This window comes from Pogona vitticeps, chromosome 1 (assembly GCF_051106095.1).
Source record: "Pogona vitticeps strain Pit_001003342236 chromosome 1, PviZW2.1, whole genome shotgun sequence".
NCBI classification, from domain to species: Eukaryota; Metazoa; Chordata; class Lepidosauria; order Squamata; family Agamidae; genus Pogona; species Pogona vitticeps.
Window position 1 is genome coordinate 167500071 of NC_135783.1, and position 21525 is coordinate 167521595.

A 21525-nucleotide genomic window follows, 5' to 3' on the forward strand; every position below is an offset into this window, starting at 1 on the left:
CCCCCGCCGCCACCTTCTTCCGAGGGCCACCCTGCCGTCAGACCCTGGGGCTTGCCGGGGTCCCGGGCCACTCGTTGAAGGAAGGAAGGAGGCGTGTTGGGAGACGAGGCATGGCTGACCTGCTCTGCAGGACTCTCTCCAAGCTGCGGGGCAGGCACTCGCAGCGTGGGGCCGCCTCCTCTAAGGAAGCCAGAGACGGAGCGGGAGGCGCCCTTCGAAGAAAAACCCCGCGGAGCCTCCACTTCCAAGGCAACGGGGCGGCTACGGGGGTAGCGCCATGGACGCCGCTGGACAGCCGGCCGGCTGCTGGGGAGGAGCCGGGAGCGAGGTGGGAGGTCGCCGCTCGGCCTACGCAAGGAAGGGCGGCAATCCTGCCTGGCGAAAGGGTGTCCGGAGGAGCCGGCCCTTGCCCTCCCAGGAGTGGCGAGGAAGGGTCCCCACAGCATCCGCCCAGCCCCCGGGGGCTTCGGGCGCCTCCGCCGGCCGAGCTCTGTTCCTCCTCCTTTGCCCCAAGAGGCACAGGATCGGGATGTGCTGCCCTGGAGCAAGGAGGCGGGAGCGAAGACGAGAGCCTGCTGCCCGGCTGGGGCTGCCGAGGAGCGTCCAGGGTGCACAAAGAGGCTCCGGGAAGGACAGGAGGCAGCGCGGGCGCTGCCCCGCCCCTGCCCGCCTTTCTTTGGGGCTGCCAAGGGCCACAGGAGCGGGAGAGCACCGGCAGGCTCCGCAGCCAGCTCCAGGAGGCCTACCCTAGCCCTAGCGCTGACGTCCGGGCTGCCCGCCAACCCGCCCCCTGCCTGCCTGCCTTCCTTCGGGGCTGCCGAGGGCCACGGGAACAGGAGCGGCTCGGCTTCCCTGTGCGAGGTTGCTCTCCGGTGCCTCCCCTTCTCCTCCCGCCAAGGCCGCCGCTGCAGCCGGGACTTGTGGGCCCCTTCTGGGCCGAGTGGAGGGGCTCGCAGGTACGTAATGAATGCCCCAACTGACGGCACCCCTTCCCTTCCCTTCCTCAGGGTCCTGCGCCACTTCCCATTAGTTTCTATGGACGGAAAAGAGCAGATATGGATCAAATAGTTTTCAGTGCATTTCTATGGGAAATGCAGATTTGACCTGCGAACTTTTTGACTTGCGAACCGCCTTCCAATACGGATTAAGTTCGCAAGTCAAGCCCCCACTGTATGTGCATGTTACCAAACTCGGGCCGATTTGAGGCTGAGCCAGACGCCAGCCGGGCTGTTGCCCATCCAAGCCCTCAATATTCAGTGCGGGCTGATACCAAGTTTCCATCTGAACAGGAGTCTGATCATGAAACTCCTAGGAAGCGTACCGCAAAGCGCAAAAATATCACTCCATACCAGCCTCGGGATGGAGGCGATGGGTACCGTCCGCGAGGACTGCCACAGTTTGGTCACTCCTTTTATGCTCCGTTCCAACCGTGTCCGTACCCTGGCTATGCCTACCTCAGACACAAATACCGTGGCACCATACCATGGCTTCCTCTATCCCGTGTCAGCCACATACTCAACAGGACTTTCCTATGCCTCAAGCACCACCTCGCAAGAGGCAGTTACCTACGGTACCTACAGCACTCCCTAAGTGTGCTAACTACAGTACTGGACACTCTTTGGTTTGAGCTACGATGCTCTTCTCCGGTCCTGATGCCCATGATACCGTGCCCTTCCCCAGTCCACCCAATCGGATGTGGAAATGGTGCCAGAAGACGCAGTACCGAGACGATCGCCTCGCAGTCTAATCCATCTACGGTTTCCACCGACTCTGACGCCCCTGACACTTCTGCTCAAGGCTCATTATCTCAACCCTCCTCAGAGGACTTCTCATCTTATGCACAGCTCATTATGTGGATGGCGAAAACCTTGCAGCTTGATGCAGAAATCCCTCAACAAGAACGGGACCCCATCTTCCATGATATGGAGCAGGACAAAACCTCTCCCCCTAGCCTCAGTCTCATTCCTGCTCTGTTTGAGCTGGTAAAATCTTCTTGGGACAAACCTCCTACATTGGTACAGGTGCCGCACAAGCTCGAGCACCACTATAAAACTCATGGTTCGGACTCTGACTTTCTGGCCAAGCATCCTTCACCCAATTCCATTGTGGTCAAAACCACTCAGTACAAATCCCGTACTAGATCATCAGTTACACCTGTTGACAAAGACGGAAAGAAGTCAGATACCTTTGGAAAGAAGCTGTATTCGTTCGCCGCAATGTTTATTAAAATTGGTAACTACCAGGCCGCCATGGGCGCCTATTAGAAGCACTTGTGGGACAAGATAGTTCCAGTACTGCAATCCTTACCTGACCCTGCAAAAGCTGAAGCCCTTAACGTTTATGAAGAGGCTAACATGCTTACCAGGCAACAGCGATTTGCTGCAAAACACACAGCTGACATCGCTTCTAAATCTATGCTGACTGCGATTGCTGTTAGACGCCATGCCTGGCTCAGAACAGCCAACATCCTTGAAGACACTAAGACCAAGATCGAGGAACTTCCCTTTGATGCTGCAGGACTCTTTAACTCTAAAACGGATGAGACTATGGACAATATCCATAAGATGAGAAAGACAGTGAAATCCTAAGTACCATACCAGCCGTATGGTACCAAAAGTTTGCCTACAAAAAGCCACAATACCAATTCTCATGAATCTCTCTCTCATACAAGATTATCCCCATTCCTGCAAGAGTAGAAAAACATCACTACTGACAAGTGGGTCCTTAGTATTATTCAACATGGATATAGAATAGAATTTTTCTCTATCCCTCCATCAAATTTCACCAGACCTACTCCTTTTTCCATTCCACTCCATTTGGAAATCTCATCTCTGTTATCCAAAGATGCCATAATCCAAATTCCATCTGACAGTACTGATGGGTTTTTCTCACACTATTTTGCTGTCACCAAGAACAATGAGGGCATAAGGCCCATCATGGACTTAAGAGACCTTAACTGGTACATACTTCACAAGAAGCTCTGTATGCTCACCCTTGACTCCATTCTCCCCCTTTTGTTTCAGGGAAGCTGGTTCGTCACCATCGATCTCCAGGATGCATACTTTCATATCTCCATCCACCTGTCTCATCAAAAATTTCTCCAGTTCTGGTTCCATCACGAGACGTGCCAATTCACCGCCCTACCGTTTGGGCTCTCAATGGCCCCTAGGACATTCACAAAATGCATGGCGCCAGTCGTTGCATACCTACGAACCCAAAAGATAAAAATTTTTCCTTACATCAACGACTGGCTTCTGGTGGCCCGATCCTATCACGAAGCGCTCTCAGCCACGTGATTTACCCTGTCCACCCTAAAGAAATTAGGACTAAAAATCAATGCAAAAAAGTCCAATCTCATACCTTCTCAAGTAGTCTCCTACATAAGAGCAACCTTGGACTCTGTTCGCACAAAGGCCTTTCTTCCACCACAGCGAATTTGAAAGATCAAAAAAGCTGTGAGCAAGCTCAGACCGTGCGCTGTACTTACAGCGCACTACATCCAACAAGTTCTAGGGTTGATGGCATCCACCACCGCGGTGGTACCGTACGCCAGACTCGAACTCAGTCCCCTACAGTCTTGGTTCATCACCCAGTTCGATCCTGTGACAGACCAGCAGTCGAAGAGGTTGAGAATCCCCCCTCTCGTAGCGCGGCATTTCACCTGGTGGTCCAGATCCAGCAACCTGTCACGGGGAAGACCGTTCCACTTCCCTTACCTGTCCATACAGGTCATTACCGATGCCAGCCCCTCAGGTTGGGGCGCGCACTGCCAGAACCTCCGTGCCCACAGTCTTTGGACCCCAACCCAAAGGATCTTGCACATCAATCAGCTAGAACTGATAGCTGTCATGAAGGCTTTTCAATCCTTCCTCCCTCTCATCCAGGGCCATGCTGTGCAACTGGTAACGGACAATACCACAGTAATGCACTACATCAACAGGCAAGGTGGAACGCAATCCATGTGCCTCCTCCAGCTGACCATCAAGTTCTGGAATTGGTGTCGCTCCCACGACGTTTTCCCACAGGCGATCCACATCGCTTCCAGGAACAACTCTCTAGTGGACCACTTGAGCAGGCTCCTTACCAAAATGCACGAATGGACATTAGACCAGAGGATCCTTCTAGACATTTGCAAACAATGGGGACAGCCCACCTTGGATCTTTTTCCATCCCATCTCAACACCAAGTGTGCCCAATACTGTTCCAGAGCAGGCATGGACGCCGCCTCCTTGGGAGACGCCTTCCTCATACCATGGTCAGGGGAACTAACGTACCTGTTCCCTCCAATACCGCTGCTTCTCAGGACTGTGACCAGGATAATGCAGTACGGTACAGACGCAATCCTCATTGCCACTTGGTGGCCGAGGCAACCGTGGTTCGCTCACCTATCAGAAATAGCACAAGAAGTTTATCCTCTACCTCAGATACTGTCCCTCCTGTCACAGGACAATAGGGCTCTCCTCCATCCCGATGTTCGGTCGCTTCGCCTGACAGCATGGAGGATAACCCCTGCTTCCGTGAGGTGCTAGACCATGCACAAAAGCCCTCTACCGTGCGCTTATATGAGGGCAAATGGAAAGCATTTACCAGGTTTGCCCAATCTAAAGGCATGACCATGGTACCAGCTTCTCTGCATAAGGTATTTACCTTTTTGCTGCATCTCTTCAATATGGGACTTGCGCACTCCACGCTTAAAGTTTACATTTCAGCGATTGTAGCACAACAACCTCCTCATTCATACTCTGCGAGGATTTTTTTCCAACCCTACACTTAAAAGATTTTTAAAAGGTCTCCAAAACATATGACCACCCTCCCAAACCATTGCACCCCAATGGTCCCTTCCGCTGGTCTTAGAGGCCATTACTAAACCTCCATTCGAACCAATGGCTACGTGCTCTGAAAAACTTCTTTCCTTGAAGACGACATTCCTAGTAGCTATTACTTCAGCCAGACGAGCAAGCAAGATTGCTGGCCTAAGGTCGGACACTCCGTACCTACAGATGCACCAAGATAAAGTTACTTTATACATGGACATTTCCTTCCTCCCAAAAGTGGTGTCACAATTCCATGTCAATCAGCCCATTGTGGTTCCAACCTTTTTCCCGTCTCCAACCACACCGCTGGAGTGCAAACTTCATTCTCTCAACGTTAGAAGAGCCCTTGCCTTCTACCTACACCACACCAAGTCCATCCGACACTCTCTGCGTCTCTTTTTATGTTACCACGGACCATGCTTCTTCTCAATCAGTATCATGGTGGATTGTTCAGCTTATTCACCTGGCTTACCAGCTGGCCAAGAAACCTCCTCCAGAGGGCTTAAAGGTACATTCCACCAGAGCAGTTTCCACCTTGACAGCCCTATTCAAAGGTGTCCAACTGCAGAACATTTGCAAAGCAGCCACCTGGGCTACCCCTCTGACGTTCGCCAGACACTACCAACTGGACGTCAGAGCCAAAAAGATGCGGCATTTGGACGGGCGATACTGTCACCTATGATACCATGACGGCCCTCCTGCCAGTGAGTACAGCTTGCTGTTCACCCAATTGTGTGCATTCACAGAGACCACTACAAAGAAAGTTAGGTTACTTACCTGTAACTTTGGTTCTTCTAGTGGTACTCTGTGAATTCACACATCCTTCCCTTCCTCCCCTCTATCCGTCACGGTACCGTTCTATGATACCATGCTTATCTAACTTACAGTAATGGCGGATTTAGGGAACTGAAAGAAAGATGGAGGAGGCGGAGCTTATATACCCCGCGGGGGGAGCTAATTGACTCTTTTTTCTTAAGCTCTGGAATCTTCCGGACGTTCCTGCGCAGCGCAGGATAACCCATTTGTGTGAATTCACAGAGTACCACTAGAAGAACTAAAGTTACAGGTAAGTAACCTAACTGTTTGTGTTCTGGTGTTGTGTGTGGAATAGTTGAATACAGTGGTGCCTCGCATAGCGAGGTTAATCCGTTCCGGATTAACCTTCGCTATAGCGAAACATCGCTAAACGGAATTAAAAAAGCCATAGAAACGCATTGAACTTTGTTCAATGCGTTCCTATGGCTTGAAAACTCACCGTTCAGCGATGTTTCTTCATAGCGCCGCCATTTTCGCGCCCTCGTTAAGCGAGGGCAGGGCGCGAAAATGCGGCGCGGACCTTCCGGCGGCCATTTTGGAACCGCCGATCAGCTGTTTTCCCAGCTTCGTTATGCGAAGATCGCTAAGCGAATCGCTTAGCAATCTTCACAAAGCGAAAAAACCCCATAGGGGCCATCGCTGAGCGAATGCTCCAGCGATGGCCCAGAGTGCCTCGTTAAGCGATTTCATCGCTCAGCGAGGCACTCGTTAAGCGAGGCACCACTGTATTTGTAGCTATGGGATCAGCTTTTTGTCTTTTTCAGAAGATTAGGTGATTATGGTGATCAGGGTGTTTTTTGTTATGGGTATATTGTTTTGATAAGGGGGAGATGACAGTGCTGTGATTGATGGGTGTTGTTAGCTAGTATTTTGTGTGCAGTGATCCTTGTGGCTGGGTAGAATATGTTGACCTTTTTGTAGGCTGGGAGCCAGGCTTTGTTGAGTTTTAGACTTTCTTCCTTTTTGTTGAAGCTGTGCTGGTGTTTGTGGATTTCAATGGCTTTCCTGTGCAGTCTAACATAATGATTCCTGGTGTTGTCCAGTAATTCAGTATTTTGAAATAGAATTTCATGTCCAGCTTGTTTTAGGGCATGTTCAGCGACTGCTGATTTTTCCACTTGTTTTAGTCTGCAGTCTCTTTCATGTTCTTTGATTCTGGTGTGGATGCTGCATTTTGTGGTCCCAATATATACCTGGCCAAAACTGCAAGTTATCCAATATACTCCTGCAGTGGTGAGGGGGGGCCTTTTGTCATTTGCTGACCCTAACATTTGTTGTGTTTTTGTGGTGGACCTGAATACTGTTTGTAGGTTGTGTTTTTTCAACAGTTTCCCCATGTGGTCTGTGATTCCTTTGATGTACAGTATGGCATAAATACTTTATTTGTGGGTGGCTGTTTTCCTCTTCAGTTTGGTGTTGTTTTTGCAGTTTGATTCCCTTGTAATTTCATTCTTGGAATAGCCATTTGCCCGCAGGGCCCCATTCAGGTGGTTGAGTTCAGTGCTGAGAAATTGAGCTTCACAGTTCTGATTTGCATGGTCTATCAGTGTTTTGATTATGCCTCTTTTTTGTCATGGGTGGTAGTTGGAATTTTGTGTAGGTACCAGTCTGTGTGGGTGAGTTTTCTGTAGACCTTGTGTCCCAATAGGAGGTCAGTTTGCATATGACCATGACATCTAAGAAAGGGAGCTTTAAAAATATCTAATGCCAATTTCTCTGCCTTTATTTTTTTTATTCTTTTATTATATTATGTTAAACACCCTTTTTACTAATCAGCCAATTGCCTACATATCAAAATCCATTTACCGTAGTTGTCTATAAAATTGTTCTGTCTTTTAGTCATAATAGCTTAAATATCATAACATCTTGATTTATTCATGATGTTGGTCTACAAGATCCCATAGTCATTAGGTCTTTACCCATTTTCAATATTAATACAATAAACAAATGCTTCCCTGTTTAAAATTTTATTTAGAAAAAGGTTCTCATTTAGACATAAGAAATTTTTTGAATATCTTGTAATATTCCACACATAGTGCATCTAAGCCTGATGATTTTCCTACCTTTAATATGTTTCTTACCTTTTCTATCTCCCTCTCAGTGATATTTTGTTCCATCTTTTCCCTATCCATATTTTGTAATTTTTTCTTTACTTTTTCCTCTATAAATAATTCAGCTCTCTCTGATAATATATTATTATGAATGCATAATTTTTAAAAAAATCTTGAAACACCTCCATTTTGTCTTTCATTTTATTATATCTTATTATTTTCATCTGTAATCACTCCTGCATTATTTTTAGCTTTCTTTAGTTATTATCCTGGTAATAATTTAGAATTTCTGTTTCTTCAAAATATTATTTTTTAAAATATTTTAAATTCCACTGAACTTTTTCTGTTTAAATCCCTGTTAATTCTTTCCTCTTTATTTGTAACTCAAACATTATTTTAGGATCTCTAGACATTATTAACTTTTTAATTCCTTAATATTTTCTTCTAATACTTTCAACTGTTTATCTTCTTTTTATAAATTGTATGATTCTTTTATATTCAACTGTATCCCACAGCATATGCATTTTTGCTCCTCCTTCCTCATTAATTTTCCACATCTCTTCTATATTTTTCTGCATACAGTGGTGCCCCGCATAGCGATGATAATCTGTTCCGAAAAAATCGTCGCTATACAGATTTGTCGTTTAATGTGTTCCTATGGGCAAAAAACTCACCGTTCTGCAAAAATCCTCCATATGGCCGCCATTTTCGCTGCCCAGTAAGCAAGGAAAGGGCACGAAAACACAGCGGGCGGCCACTTTCTTTACCCGGTGGCCATTTTGGAACCGCCGATCAGCTGTTGGAAAAACATTGTTATGCCATAATCGGTAGGTGAAACAGCTTACCGATCTTCGCAAAGCGATGTTTTCCCACTTAAAACATCGCAATGCGATCGCAAAAGCGATTAAAAAAACATTGCTATGCAGATTCGTCGTTAAACAAAGCGCTCGTTATGCGGGGCACCACTGTATTTTCAACTACATGTTCATACCAAAATATACTTGTATCAATTATCCATTTTTAGCCTTCCCATAGTGTCATCTAACATTAAAATCCATATTAGCCTTAGCACAATCAGATGCTTATATAATGTACAATTATAAGCAAGGACAGTGAATGTACAATTATAAGCAAGGACAGCAAAAAAGGATTGCAGCTGTCTGTCTTTAATCTATGGAGTTTGTTCCACGGTAAAATTCCCTCAGCATTATTATTGAAAGCTTGTCATACTCTGAAATTGTTGGTAGGTGAGGCAGGATGTGCTGATCTATGCAGAACAACAGAATCTCTTCTTCTGGTTATGCTCTACATTTGAACACCCAGCACTCAACACTTGGCAGAAAGTGAGTTGGACTTCAAGTCAAGGTGATGGTATCCTGGTGGACTAAAGAGAATTCCACTTAATTTAGCAGAGAATAGTAATGGGAATCCCTGCTGCTCTAGTTCTCACTCTTGAACATGATGAACTGTAGCATTATTTTCCTCATCAATGAGGATAGCAGAGAATTTCCTGACACTTTTGAGAATGTTCTCACATTGGTAAGATCAATGTATTGTGCAAAATTGTCTGTTTTATGCAAAAAAAACTCCTAATTTTTGCACAAAATTGAATTAATTGCCAAAAATCATATGACTTATATTTTGTTTAATAGTTTCATAACTTGAAACACTGCACTGGATCAGTTGTTTGTCAGTTGTTATTCAACATTTAAAATTCTGCGGGCTATTGTGGAAGTTGCCATGATGCAACTTTGGAAATTGCTGTAAGGCACAGTGATCAGGGTATTTTCAGTTGCTCATATCTTGTGACAGACTGACCATTTCTGCTATGTTCCTTCATGACATGTTAGGTGTCCATGGCCGCACTTGACTCCCCAAAGAAACCATTATTGACTTCCTTTCACCACTTCTTTACTCCAAAATAACCTTCCCAACCAGTCTGAATTCTAATTACATTTTAATCATCTCACCACTCCCTCTTCAGACCTTTGGGCCCTGCTCCCACCAAAGCCCTCTGGCTTGTGGTTAATAAGAGAATGACATTTTATCTCTCACCAGTTCTACTTTGTTCCTTCCAGGAAAGACAAAATTGTTGAAAAAGTTGTAGATTAGCAAAACAACGTGACGCTGCTTGCTGTTGCTGGTTGTTATAAGAAGTTTATTTGTTTGCGTTTTACTGTAAGAAGTTATAAATGTCTTTTGAGGCATAAGGACACTCTCAAGCACAGCTGCACTGCTATCACAGATGTTGGTATCCACTCCCAATTGTAGAATTTCACAATCATATTGAAATAATGTAGACTAAAATATCTATTATGAAATTTGGTCTAAAATGTTCATGTGTTTTGAGATACCAACTTGAAACTGTCCTATATAAAAAAAATTACCATTTGGTTTGTAGAGAGTTTTGAACAGAAGCCTCACAATATCTGTTTCTTAATACAGGTGAAAAGGGTGAAGGCTGTTTTACCTGTGATCTTCCTGGCCTTCCTGGACCACCAGGCCCCCAAGGGTTTCCAGGGGAACCAGGTAAAGTACAAAACAAGAGCTTTACTAGACCAGAAAGAAACAGTCCTCCAGGATTTGCACTGTATTCCTATTACTGCATTTGTCAGATGGTTTCATCTACAAAATGCTAGAAACATCAAAAATTGTGTAATATCAGCTGGGTGGAATTTCACATTCATTGGAAAGAGCCTATAAGGCCATTGAGTCCAACTCTGCTCAATGCAGGAATCCAAAGCAAGGCAGATATTTGTCTAAATTTCTCTTGAACGCCTCCAGTGCTGGAGCACTCACCACTTCCCAAGATAATTGATTCCATTGTCGTACTGCTCCAACAGTTAAGAGGTTTTTCCTTATATTCCTAAATCTGGCTCCTGTAGCTTGAACCTGTTATTACATGCCCTACACTCTGGGCTGATTGAGAACAGATTCTGCCCCTCCTCTATACCTTTCAAGTATTTGAAAAGTGTTAAAATATCTCCCCCAAGTCTTCTTTTGTCAAGGCTAAACATGCCAAGTTCTTTCAGTCTTTCCATACAGGATTTGGTCTTCCTTGTTGCCCTTCTCTGTTCCAATTTGTTGATATCCTTCTTAAAGTGTGGTGTCCAGATTTGGACACAGTAGATGGGGCCTACCAAGTGCTGAATTGGGGGCAGAGGGTGGTAGGTATCCACATTAGATTGCTGTGCAATTCCACCCAGTTGATAGGAAGGATAATTCCTGAAAGAGTGAGAATACCTTCCTTACTGTCCGATGAAATGGATTAGACAATAAGTCCCAATTTTCCTCTTATTCATCCTTCCTAGATCTGCCTAGTAAGTGTAGCCATTGTGTCAGGTAGTAGCTGTTTGGATGATAAATGTTCCACAAGTGTCATACGTCCCCTACAATAGTATGCTATATTGTAAAGTTTTTGTTTTTCATTTTTTGGCAAGGTAGTATATCCCCTTTCCCTTATCTTGTTTCAAAAATGTTCATCTGATCATTATTATTTTTCCTTGGGGATATAAGGCATATCCTTCATTCCCATCAATGCTGTAACATTACAGGGATGTCTTATCTTTTTCCTTTTCACTTTCATCTAGGGAGAAGATATAGCTCCACTGGCACTCCATGGTGATCAGCTCAAGACTAGAGATGGATACAAGCTGCCAGTTCAGCAGTTCATCCCTGTTTGTTTACTGACAGGCACCCACTCAGGACCTAGAAGAGGTGGGCAGGGAAACCAGCGGGCTGCCTCTGGGTGCCTGCCAGAGGAAGGCAGAGCTTGGAATCACCAGTTGAGCCAGTAAACAAACAGGCATGAACCGACTAACCGGTGGTTCATGCCCATCTCTACTCAAGAAACCAAAAAGAAAAATTTTCTTAAATTTATAAAAAATATTTACATCAAAATTTACCTTCTTAGACCTTAGTAAACAGCTTATATGCTTTTTCCAACTATGTTTTAATATTTATGCATATTTTTACCTCTGAAACTAATATGTGAAGAATATTAGATTGTATGAGAGCAAAGAAGCTCATATGTGTATGTTTCATATAATTTCCTTTTTTAAAAAGGTATTCCAGGATCACCAGGTGCTAAAGGTGACAGAGGCATTCGTGGTAATGACGGCATCCCTGGAGTAACTGTAAGGAAACAATCAAAACGCTATGCTCCACAGCCATTTTAGCATATGTAATTGGACAGTTTGGCTATATCATCTCAGTAGTACAAGATTACAACACTTTTTTTAATATTTAAAAAAATAGATATATCTTAGCATTAATGGGGAACACTTGTGTTCTGTTACTGAGCACGTAGTTCTTATTCTGCCTCCTAACAATTTAAATAACTAGAACTTCTGGTGCATATATCTTCAGTTCTGGTGTCAATCATTGTGGTGGAAACTACAGACAGAAAATGCTTATCAAAAATGCCTTTTAAAAATTCAAACATTATTTAATTTATTATCACCACTGTCAGGAAGTAAACATAGTGAGTATCTTTCCGCACTCTACTTAATCCTTTTGAAAACACTCTTGGAAATTTGGTAGAGAATAACATTTATTTGTCCTGTTATAGCTTACTAAAATAGTATGGTACAGTCCTCACATTACCATACCACATGCAGAATTTGTTTGAAAGTGCCCCTAAATCTAAATTCCCTGCATTTGGAAGGTTTTCTTTCTACAAGGACACATTTGCTCTTAAACATCTCCTCCCACCAATTAGAGCCAAATTGGCTACCTAGATTACTGAGGAGCTGACAGTAATGAAGGGTGGGACATAGATTTGAGCAACAATGGCAGAAAACATGGAGTGAATCTGATTGAATGCCAGCTAGGGCACATGGAAAGTCCTATTCCATGGTACCATTGCATCTGCACAGAGTCATCAGGCAGAGCTCTTTTTAGTGGTTAAGGGCCAATTATATCACAGCCCAAAGGAAAAGAATGCAGACAACACTATAGCTCACTGTGAAGCATTTGCACAACACTTTGCAAGCAAAGTTACTTGGATCCACTCTGACTTGGATGCTGTAGTTGATACAGATACTGTGAATAAAACTATGCTCCCTGTTTGCCCTGTGTTGATGGATGAGTTTCACTTTCTGAAGCCTGATGATATGGACTGAACCCTTACTGGCTTATAAAAGTTGCCAAAAAGGGACTGGTTGAGTGGGCAGACAGAGTGGTGAAGGCCTCCTTGTGACAGGGTAGGACCCCAGCACGCTTAAAAGAAGCAATATTATAACCATTGTTGAAAGAGCCGTCCTTAGATCTCACAATACCAAATAATTATTAACCAGTTTCTAATAGTCTGTCCTTGAGTTGGAAGGGTTGAGGATTCTCAGTTCCAGGGGTTCCTGGATGAGACAGGTTATCTTGATTCATTTCATTCAGGCTTCGGGCCTGGTTATGGGACAGAAATTACTTTGTTCACTTTGATGGGACGTCCTACACCAAGAACAAGGGGCTTGTGTCCCTGTTATGCTGGGTCTCTTAGAAGAAGATCAACCATGGTATACTTCTGGCCTGTCTTTCTGAGATTGGACTTGGAGGCATTGTTTTATAGTGGTTCTGGTCCTTGCAGGAGAGAACTCAGAAGGTTCCGCTAGGGGGCTTCTGTCTCACACCCTGGCCATTGGGTACTATTGCGTCTTCTGTGCTACTTAACGTCTACGTGAAACTGCTGGGAGAGGTTTTCTGGGTTGGGAGTTCAGTGTCACCCGTATGTGGATGATACACATCTCTATCCATCTCTAGCCTTCCTTTCTATCTAAATCTGAGGAAGCTGTTTTGGCTGTAGATCAGTGTTAGGCGTCAGTAATGGATTGGATGAGGGTGGAAAAATTGAAATTTAATCCAGGTGAGACAGAGGTACTCCTGGTCTGTCAGAAGACAGATCAAGGAATAGGGCTTCAGCCTATAGTTACACTCCCTCTGAAAACACAGGTGTGTGGCTTGGGGGTGCCCCTGGATTCATCACTGAGCCGGGATGCCTTGTTTTTGGTGATAATCAGGAGTACATTTGCACAATTAAGATTAGTGCTCCAGCTGCGCACATTCCTGGAGAAGTCTCAATTGGTCATGGTGACACATGCCTTAGTTACGTCTTGACTGAATTACTATAATGCACTCTATGTGAGCCTGCCTGTGGAATGTGTCAGGAAACTTTGATAGGTCCAAAATGCAGCAGCCAGATTTACTAACAGAGGATGATCACAGGGATCACATAGCTTCCATGTTACAACAGCTCCACTGGCAATTCCCAGGCAGAATTCAAAATGTTGGTTCTCACTTATAAAGCATTTAATTTTAGCCGCCCAGAGTGGCCGGAAGACCAGATGGGTGGGGTATAAATTAAATAAATAAATAAATAATAAATTAATGGCTTGGGCCCAGGCTATCTCAAAGACCACGTCTTCCTTTATGAGCCTGATCAAGTATTAAGATAATCAGGAGATGCCTTTTCCCAACCCCACCACCTTCACAGGTGCATTTGGTAGGTACATGGGAAAGGGCCTTCCCTGTTGCTCCTCCAAGACTGTGGAACCCCATTCCGCAGGAAGCCAGGCTGGCCCCATCTTTACTGTCCTTCTGCAAGCAGGCGAAGACTTTTCTCTTCAGGCAAGCTTTCCCTAAGTGAATATGTGCCTGAGTTGGGTTTTTAATGGATTGTTGTATATTACTGCTTTGAATATGCTTTGGTGTTGCTTGTGTGTGTGTGTGTGTGTGTGTGTGTTTTGGTATATCAGTAGTGTATACTCAGTATTGTTAGATTAAATACTGTCTTTCAATTGTTGTAAGCCACCTTGGGTCCTTTTTAAGGAGAAAGGCAGGTTAAAAATATTTTCAGTAAATAAATAAAGACTGCATTGGGTAAATCCTGAATATTTCTTGATGCTATTAGATCTGGATATAGTCCCTCCATTGAAGAGTGGCACTCCATTGAAGAGTGACACTCCAGTGTTTCTGGACTATCAGGGTACAACCAAAACTGCTATACAAATTTGGAATATGAGCAATACTGTTAATTCTTGATTTGTCACTTGACTAGTCAGAAATTAAATCTAAGACTTATTAAAAACTGTGAGCAAACATTTTATGGTAGATTTCATGGGTTTAATGATGTTGTAATTGAATGTGATTTCAGGGACTTCCAGGTTTACCTGGATTGATGGGAAGCCCAGGAGCAAAAGGAGAACCTGGAGATATTTTCTTTGACTCAAATTTAAAGGGTGAAAAGGGAAATCCTGGTTTCCCTGGAGTTCCCGGTGCTCCCGGTAGAGAAGGAAGACCAGGTCAGGATGGTTTGCCAGGTGCGCCAGGACCTAAGGGTGCATTGGTAGGTATATGTCTGTTTGTCCATGACATTTCATTAATTCACATTACCATTTTGTCACACGATCCTCTGTTCTGATTCACAGTTTTGATGGCAGAGTTGCATGTTGCAGATCTCATTCACTGGGTGGAATCTTGTTGCACAGCTTTACATTTATGTCATCAGCCACAGCAGTTTGTAAAAATAAATCTATCCCCCGCTCACAGCCCCTACAGCTTTCTCACAATGAAAGTGATCCAAGGGAGATTTGAGATCTAAGGGCTGGGATGGCATTGGGCATTTCTGATTTCTGAAAGAAACCACCAGAGCTAATGACATCATTAGATTCATAAAGCATAAAGTTGCACAATAGGATTTCAGCTGGTTGGTGGCTGGTAAACGTCATGAGACATATTTGTATCTTTGGTAGGTTTAAATAGAAACCAAGCACAAGAATGTCACATAGCTCCTGAAAATGTTGATTTTCCTACATCACACTTGATCTAAGTTCAAATCTGTATTATTTAGTTATTATTTATCATTATAAAATTTCCAACCCAGCCTATATTAACAGAGCTCAAGGAAAGGTGCCATCAGTTATATGATATCAAAAGATACCAATAGAGTATAGATCCTTTAAAACAGTTAAAATGTTTATATTCTTCCCATGTTATGATAGCAGAAATGTATCTAACACATCCAGTTTTTTAAAATTCCATCTTCAACTAATAAAGTGTTAAAGGGGTAATTGCTCCCTCTCCATGTGTGCTTAATTTCAACAGTGACTCCAATCCATTCATGCAAATTACTCCTGCTGAACTCTGTTCAATTGCTTCTACTGCAGCACAGAGACCATGTTCTAGCCCTTTCTCATGTTTTTAAACATGTGGAGAGTATGAAGAAGCACTATAGGGCAAATGGACATGCTCACACCGCCAGGAATCTGGGCATTGTTGATTATAATCAGATTTATATTACATCACCTTGTTGTTTTATCACTTACAGTTTGAATAAGATATTTGCCTCACAGAGCACCTGGCATATTTAAACTGTACAATAGTCCTGTTTGTACAGTTTGACCTAGTTTTTCACAACTAGTATGCCATACCTCTCTCATCAGTGAAGGCTACAATTTATGATTGTAGAAGATGAGTGAAAAATAGGGAATATTTTAACTTTGCTGAGCTTTCTCTAGCAAGCTAGTAGTGAAAAACAGATGTCATCAACCTTAAGTGGCATAAGTTAAAGCAACAGAATTTCAGCTAATAAACAGTTATGATACTAGCAATAAGAAGGGTGATGCTAATTGTAATGATCACTTTTCTATTGGAGAATAGAAGAAATGTGACTTTCCACATTTTGTGGTGTTCTCACAGGTACCCACTTGATACTGAGCCGGGACTGACACCTATGGTTGAAATCAAAATTATTCAACCCCCATTTACAGACTTTCAGCTGTTTGCAATGAATAAATCAAATAAAATTAGAACAATGAAGTGGTTTCCCCAAATTCAACTTAAAATACAACTTCTAATGAATCCTGCTGTCTCAAAATTATTCAATCCCTTCATGCCAAGGATGGATGCCACACTTCAGTACTTAGTAGAGCAGTGTTATGCTCTACTTGCTGTTATGACTTGCTGCAAATGAGATGCATAGCCAGACACCAGCTTCTGGCAGCATTCCTGAGGAATCTTCACCCATTCCTCATGACCAATGGCCTCCAGTTCAGTAATATTCTTGGGTTTGTGTGCAGCAGCTGCCTTCTTCAAATCCCACCAGAGATTTTCTATGAGATTCAAGTCCTGTAGAATATTCCAGGATTTCTTTGGCAAACAAGCCTTGGTGGAATTTGAGGTTTGCTTGGGATCATTGTCCTGTCAGAAGGTCCAAAGACACCCAAGTTTCAGCTTCCTCAAAGATGGCATGACATTTTCTTCTAGGATTTCCTGATACTTCAATGAATCCATCCACATGCTGCAAGTTTCCAGAGGATACAAAGCAGCCCTAGAGCATTACTGAACCACCACCATGCTTAACTGTAGGCAGAGTGTTCTTTTCAGCATATGCCAAGTGCCAACCTGAATGACTCAGCCTTTGCCAGTTTCCCATAATCCTACAAGATTATTCATTTTTTAAACAAAATGCTGATATCCCTCTTAATTGTCTTGTACCATAATTACATTCTCATTTACACATACCAAAATACATATTGCTCAAATCATTTTAACAATGCAACATACTTTATATTTCTTTCAAACCAATTTTCTCTAACATTTGGTAATGTTTTATTACTCCCAGTGGTTTGGTCAGTATGTCTGTTACCATTTCATCCGTCGGACAACACTTCAGTTCAAATAATTTCCCTTGAACTGCTTCCTTTACCTTTCTGTATCTAATGCCCACGTGTTTTTTCTGGTCTTGTCAACCTCTGACTCTGCCATGCAAATGCAAGTCTGCTTGTCTTCAAATATTGTTACTGGCTTGTCAATATCCACATTTAAATCTTGTAGTAATTGTGTCATAATTTCTACAGTTATACACATTTACGAAAAAGCTGCATACTCAGCTTCTGCAGTGGATAAAGCCACATAACTCTGCTTTGACACCTTCCAGTCAGTGAGAGCTCCTGCTAGTTTAAGGATGTTTCCTGAGGTAGATTTTCTAGCTGTAAGGTAATCTGCCCAACTTGCATCTGAGAACACTTCTAATATTGGTTGACCTTGTGGATCTATCACTAGACAATAATTCACAGTTGTTTTTAAATATCTGAATATTCTTTTTGCTGCGTTCCAGTGCATATTTTTGGACAATTTAAAGGTATACGCAATATATTAACAGGATTGGCTCTATCTAGTCTGGATCATGCACTATTATAAACCCTCAATAAAGGATTCATACCATGTCACATCACATTGAGGACTATCCTCATGCCTAATGCTTTGGAAATTCACTTCCGTTGGAGTTCCGATACCCTTACAATTCTGCATATTGAATTTTTCAATAAATTCCAGTATTTTTTGCTTTTTGTGCCATATAATCTCTCCATTTAGTCCCTCCTCAATACATGTTCCTAATTACTTATGTACTGGACCAAGATCTATAAGTTAAAATTTCTTGTTCACTTTCTCTAACATTTCAATGACTTGTTTTTTTTTTTTTTGTACCAAATTTATAGCAGTCGTCATCAACGAAGACTGCTACAAAGTTGGTACAAATCCCATTCTCTAATTTGCTGAATACGCAAGGATCTGCTTTGCTTGGTGTTAACCCTAATTCTTACAAAGTTGTGGTCAAACATGTATTCCATTCTTTAGCGCTTTGACGTAGTCCATATGCCGTTTTTAATAACCAAACGTTTTCATTGATTTTGAATATGCCAGGCGGTGTCTCTATAAAAATTTGCTCATTGAGCGAAGCATTAAGATATGCTGTTTTGATATCCACTTGTCTGGTATGCCAACCTTGCAATTTGGCAAGAGTGAACAGCATTCTTATAGATCTGCTGGCTACTGTCGATGAAAATACATGATCAAAATCAGAGTATTTTACTTGTGAAAATCCTTTAGCCACAAGTCTCGCTTTGTAGATGTTTTCAGCATCACCATTTTTAATTTTAAACACCCATCTACATCCTATTGCTTTCTTAGTGGCTGGCAATTGTGTTTCAACAAACACTCTCTTCTGCTTCAGAGTGTCCATGTCTGTCTGCATAGCAGCTTTCCACTTAATTTGTTCTGCTTTAGGTAATGTTTGTATCTCTTCATATTTTTGAGGAACTGTTCAATTATAAATTGTTACTTGTCCAAATCTCTTAGGTGCGATCCCTTTACTACTTCAGACCTCCTTAATATCGCCTGTCTGGAATCTCTTGAAGAACTCTTTTCCTCACTGTCTGAACTTTGACACACTTTTTGCTCTTCAGTCTCTGAGTGTTTACTTTCCTTTATCTCCTGCTTAGCCTTGTGGTGTGGTGTCTCATCTGAGCTTGCAGGCACTGACACAGGAGAACTGCTCATATCTATTTTGCTCCAGTTTTGCTCATTAAAACTGATGGAGCAAGAAAATATGAGTCTTTTATCAGGACAATATAATCTGTTTTTTGTCCTGGTTCATAACCTAACATAATCACTTTTTGGGCACAGGACTGGCCCTTTCTCCTAAACTTTTTGGGTACATTTGCCCAGAAGTTGGTCCCAAAAATTCTCAAATGTGCCAGATTTGGCTTTCTATTGTACAGCTTTTCATAGGGTGTTTTCTTTATTACATCCCTATATGCACGGTTTATTAAACATTTGGCTACCTTGAAGGCCTCAGTCCAATATGAAAATGGAAGACTTGCATCTTTCAGTAGAGCCTCCATTACAGTTTGCAGTCTACGTTCTGCCTCTCAATTAATACATTTTCTGCAGGTGTAACCACATATGTTGATCATTGTCTTATACCATTGGCTTTCAACCAAATAGACAAAGCATTGTTTGTAAATTCTGTGCCTCTATCTGTGGATTTCTTCCACTTTATGAGGTTGGTATTTACGATCCACAAATTCTACCCAGTTTTTTAGTTTTTGTTGTCTCATCTTTTGAATGCAAAGGGTAAGTAAATGAATATCTGCTGTGGTGATCTATGATATTTAACACACATTTCACACCACCTAGCGATTTTGGCATGGGTTGAATAAGATCTGCAGCCACAATCTGAAAAGGGTGATCTGTTTGCCTATTGCTAATGTTTAGCAACTGGTGCAACTTTACTGTTTGTTTATTTGTTGACAAACCTCACAGTTTAAATAGTTTGGGCAATCTAAGGACACAACCTTCAATCCAAATGAGTGCTTTATTGTCTTTTTAATTAGATTATACCCCATATGACCTAATCTTCTGTGTAACAAATGAATACACTGGTCATGCTCAGACTGACTCAGGCTTACACATGCCTCAGCTTGCTCCTGATCTGTGTATATTAATGTATACAAGAATGTGGTGTTCACCCCTCGTGACCCTTGCCTGACTCCCCAGACACAGAGCACACGAAGGCAAACTACTACTCCTTTTTACCCCGCTGCCACCAGTTGATCACTAAATCAACATTAATTATGGAAGGATGAAGATGAAGGTCCAAACTTCACTGTCTTTTAAATAAAACTTGTGTATTGATTACAGATATTTGATTATTAATCATGGGTAACTTCTGTTATCTTCAATCTCAACTTTCTACTTGTTATACAGTTCTTATTTACTCTTCACTCTAATCACACCTCAGATCTCCCAAATACTGTACCACACTCTATCTCTCCACTCTCTCTCCTCTCTAAATCACTGACTCTCCCTGACTCCGCCTCTTTATTACATATCTCTCGGCTCCGCATCTTAGCAAGATTAGCCTGCAACATGAATATCCTTGACTGCTTTACATAATAAGGGTGAACGCTGCATACCTCCCCCCTTAAATATATTTGTTTGGGAGGGGAAACACGTTTTTCCTCCTAAACAAACAGGCACAATTGCATTAAACTTTACTTGCCTTATAACACAATTCTATAGGCAATACCACATTTAATGTAATTACTATACCTTATACACTAAACATTTCACTACTATTCAATAATATATTTTACCTTATCATTTATACTTAATACATTTAACATTTTCAACCATACAGAATTATCACAATCAAGAAACTTTTACATAAATAATTAACCTGTAAATCATAGCCCATTTCAGTTTATTTTAAAAGTCCTTGCATCATTCGCTTAGCCTTCTGGAAAGCGCATCCGCGACAATGTTGTGGGCTTTCGAGGCATGATCTGAGTCTCTGTTGCAAAGTCCAAATTTGCAAAGTCCAAGTCTTTCACTTTCCCATTGTAGTCAGGTGCACCCTGGACTTGTCTGGTTGTTACTGCCTCTTTCAGCTGGACACACATCTGCTGGCACTCAGGAGTCTCTCTGTTGATCACTGGCTTCTTCTTCCGCAATCTCTTCCATCGACTGGTGGTCATTGGCCACTCGGTTGTCCACTGGATGTCATCTGCTGGTTGTTTTATAGTGAAGCCTGCTTTAAGTCTGGCTCAGAACTTCACTTTGTCAGCTGGGGAAAGGGTAGGCAGTTCCCTCTCCTCTTCCTGAGCATCTTTAGATGCATTCCTCTTTAAGGCATCAGGGCTTACCTCTTCCTCTTTCTGAATTACATAACTGACATTGTTCATTTTTGAAACTACTTTATAGGGACCCTCCCAAGCTAATTGTAGCTTGTGACTCTTGACTGGCCTGAGTAAAAAAACTTCATCTTCTGGCCCAAAAGTTCTTTCCCGGGCTTTCCTGTCATACCAGTCCTTCTGCTTGGTCTGGGCAGCCTTTAAGTTCTTTTGCAGGGTGTTCTGCAACCTGTTCATATATTCTATTACTGACTCTGGGTCATTTTCACTGTGCTCTTCCCAGGTAATGTGAAGCAAATCTAAAGGTCTGCGCACCTCCCGTCCTAGCAATAACTCTAAAGGATTGAATCCAGTGCTTTCCTGTGGAATGCTTCTATA

General features: G+C 42.7%; 1 protein-coding gene across 2 annotated transcripts in view; it reads left to right on the plus strand.

Annotated features, from left to right (window-relative positions):
• The window catches only part of COL4A1 (collagen type IV alpha 1 chain), a 389221-nt gene that overhangs the window by 194240 nt on the left and 173456 nt on the right, over positions 1-21525 (plus strand). For both annotated transcript variants that reach the window (XM_072992788.2, XM_072992838.2), the window contains exons 23-25: positions 10127-10210; positions 11747-11817; positions 14826-15017. In XM_072992788.2, coding sequence (XP_072848889.1) covers positions 10127-10210; positions 11747-11817; positions 14826-15017 — 347 coding nt within the window. The remainder of the gene's footprint in view (positions 1-10126; positions 10211-11746; positions 11818-14825; positions 15018-21525) is intronic.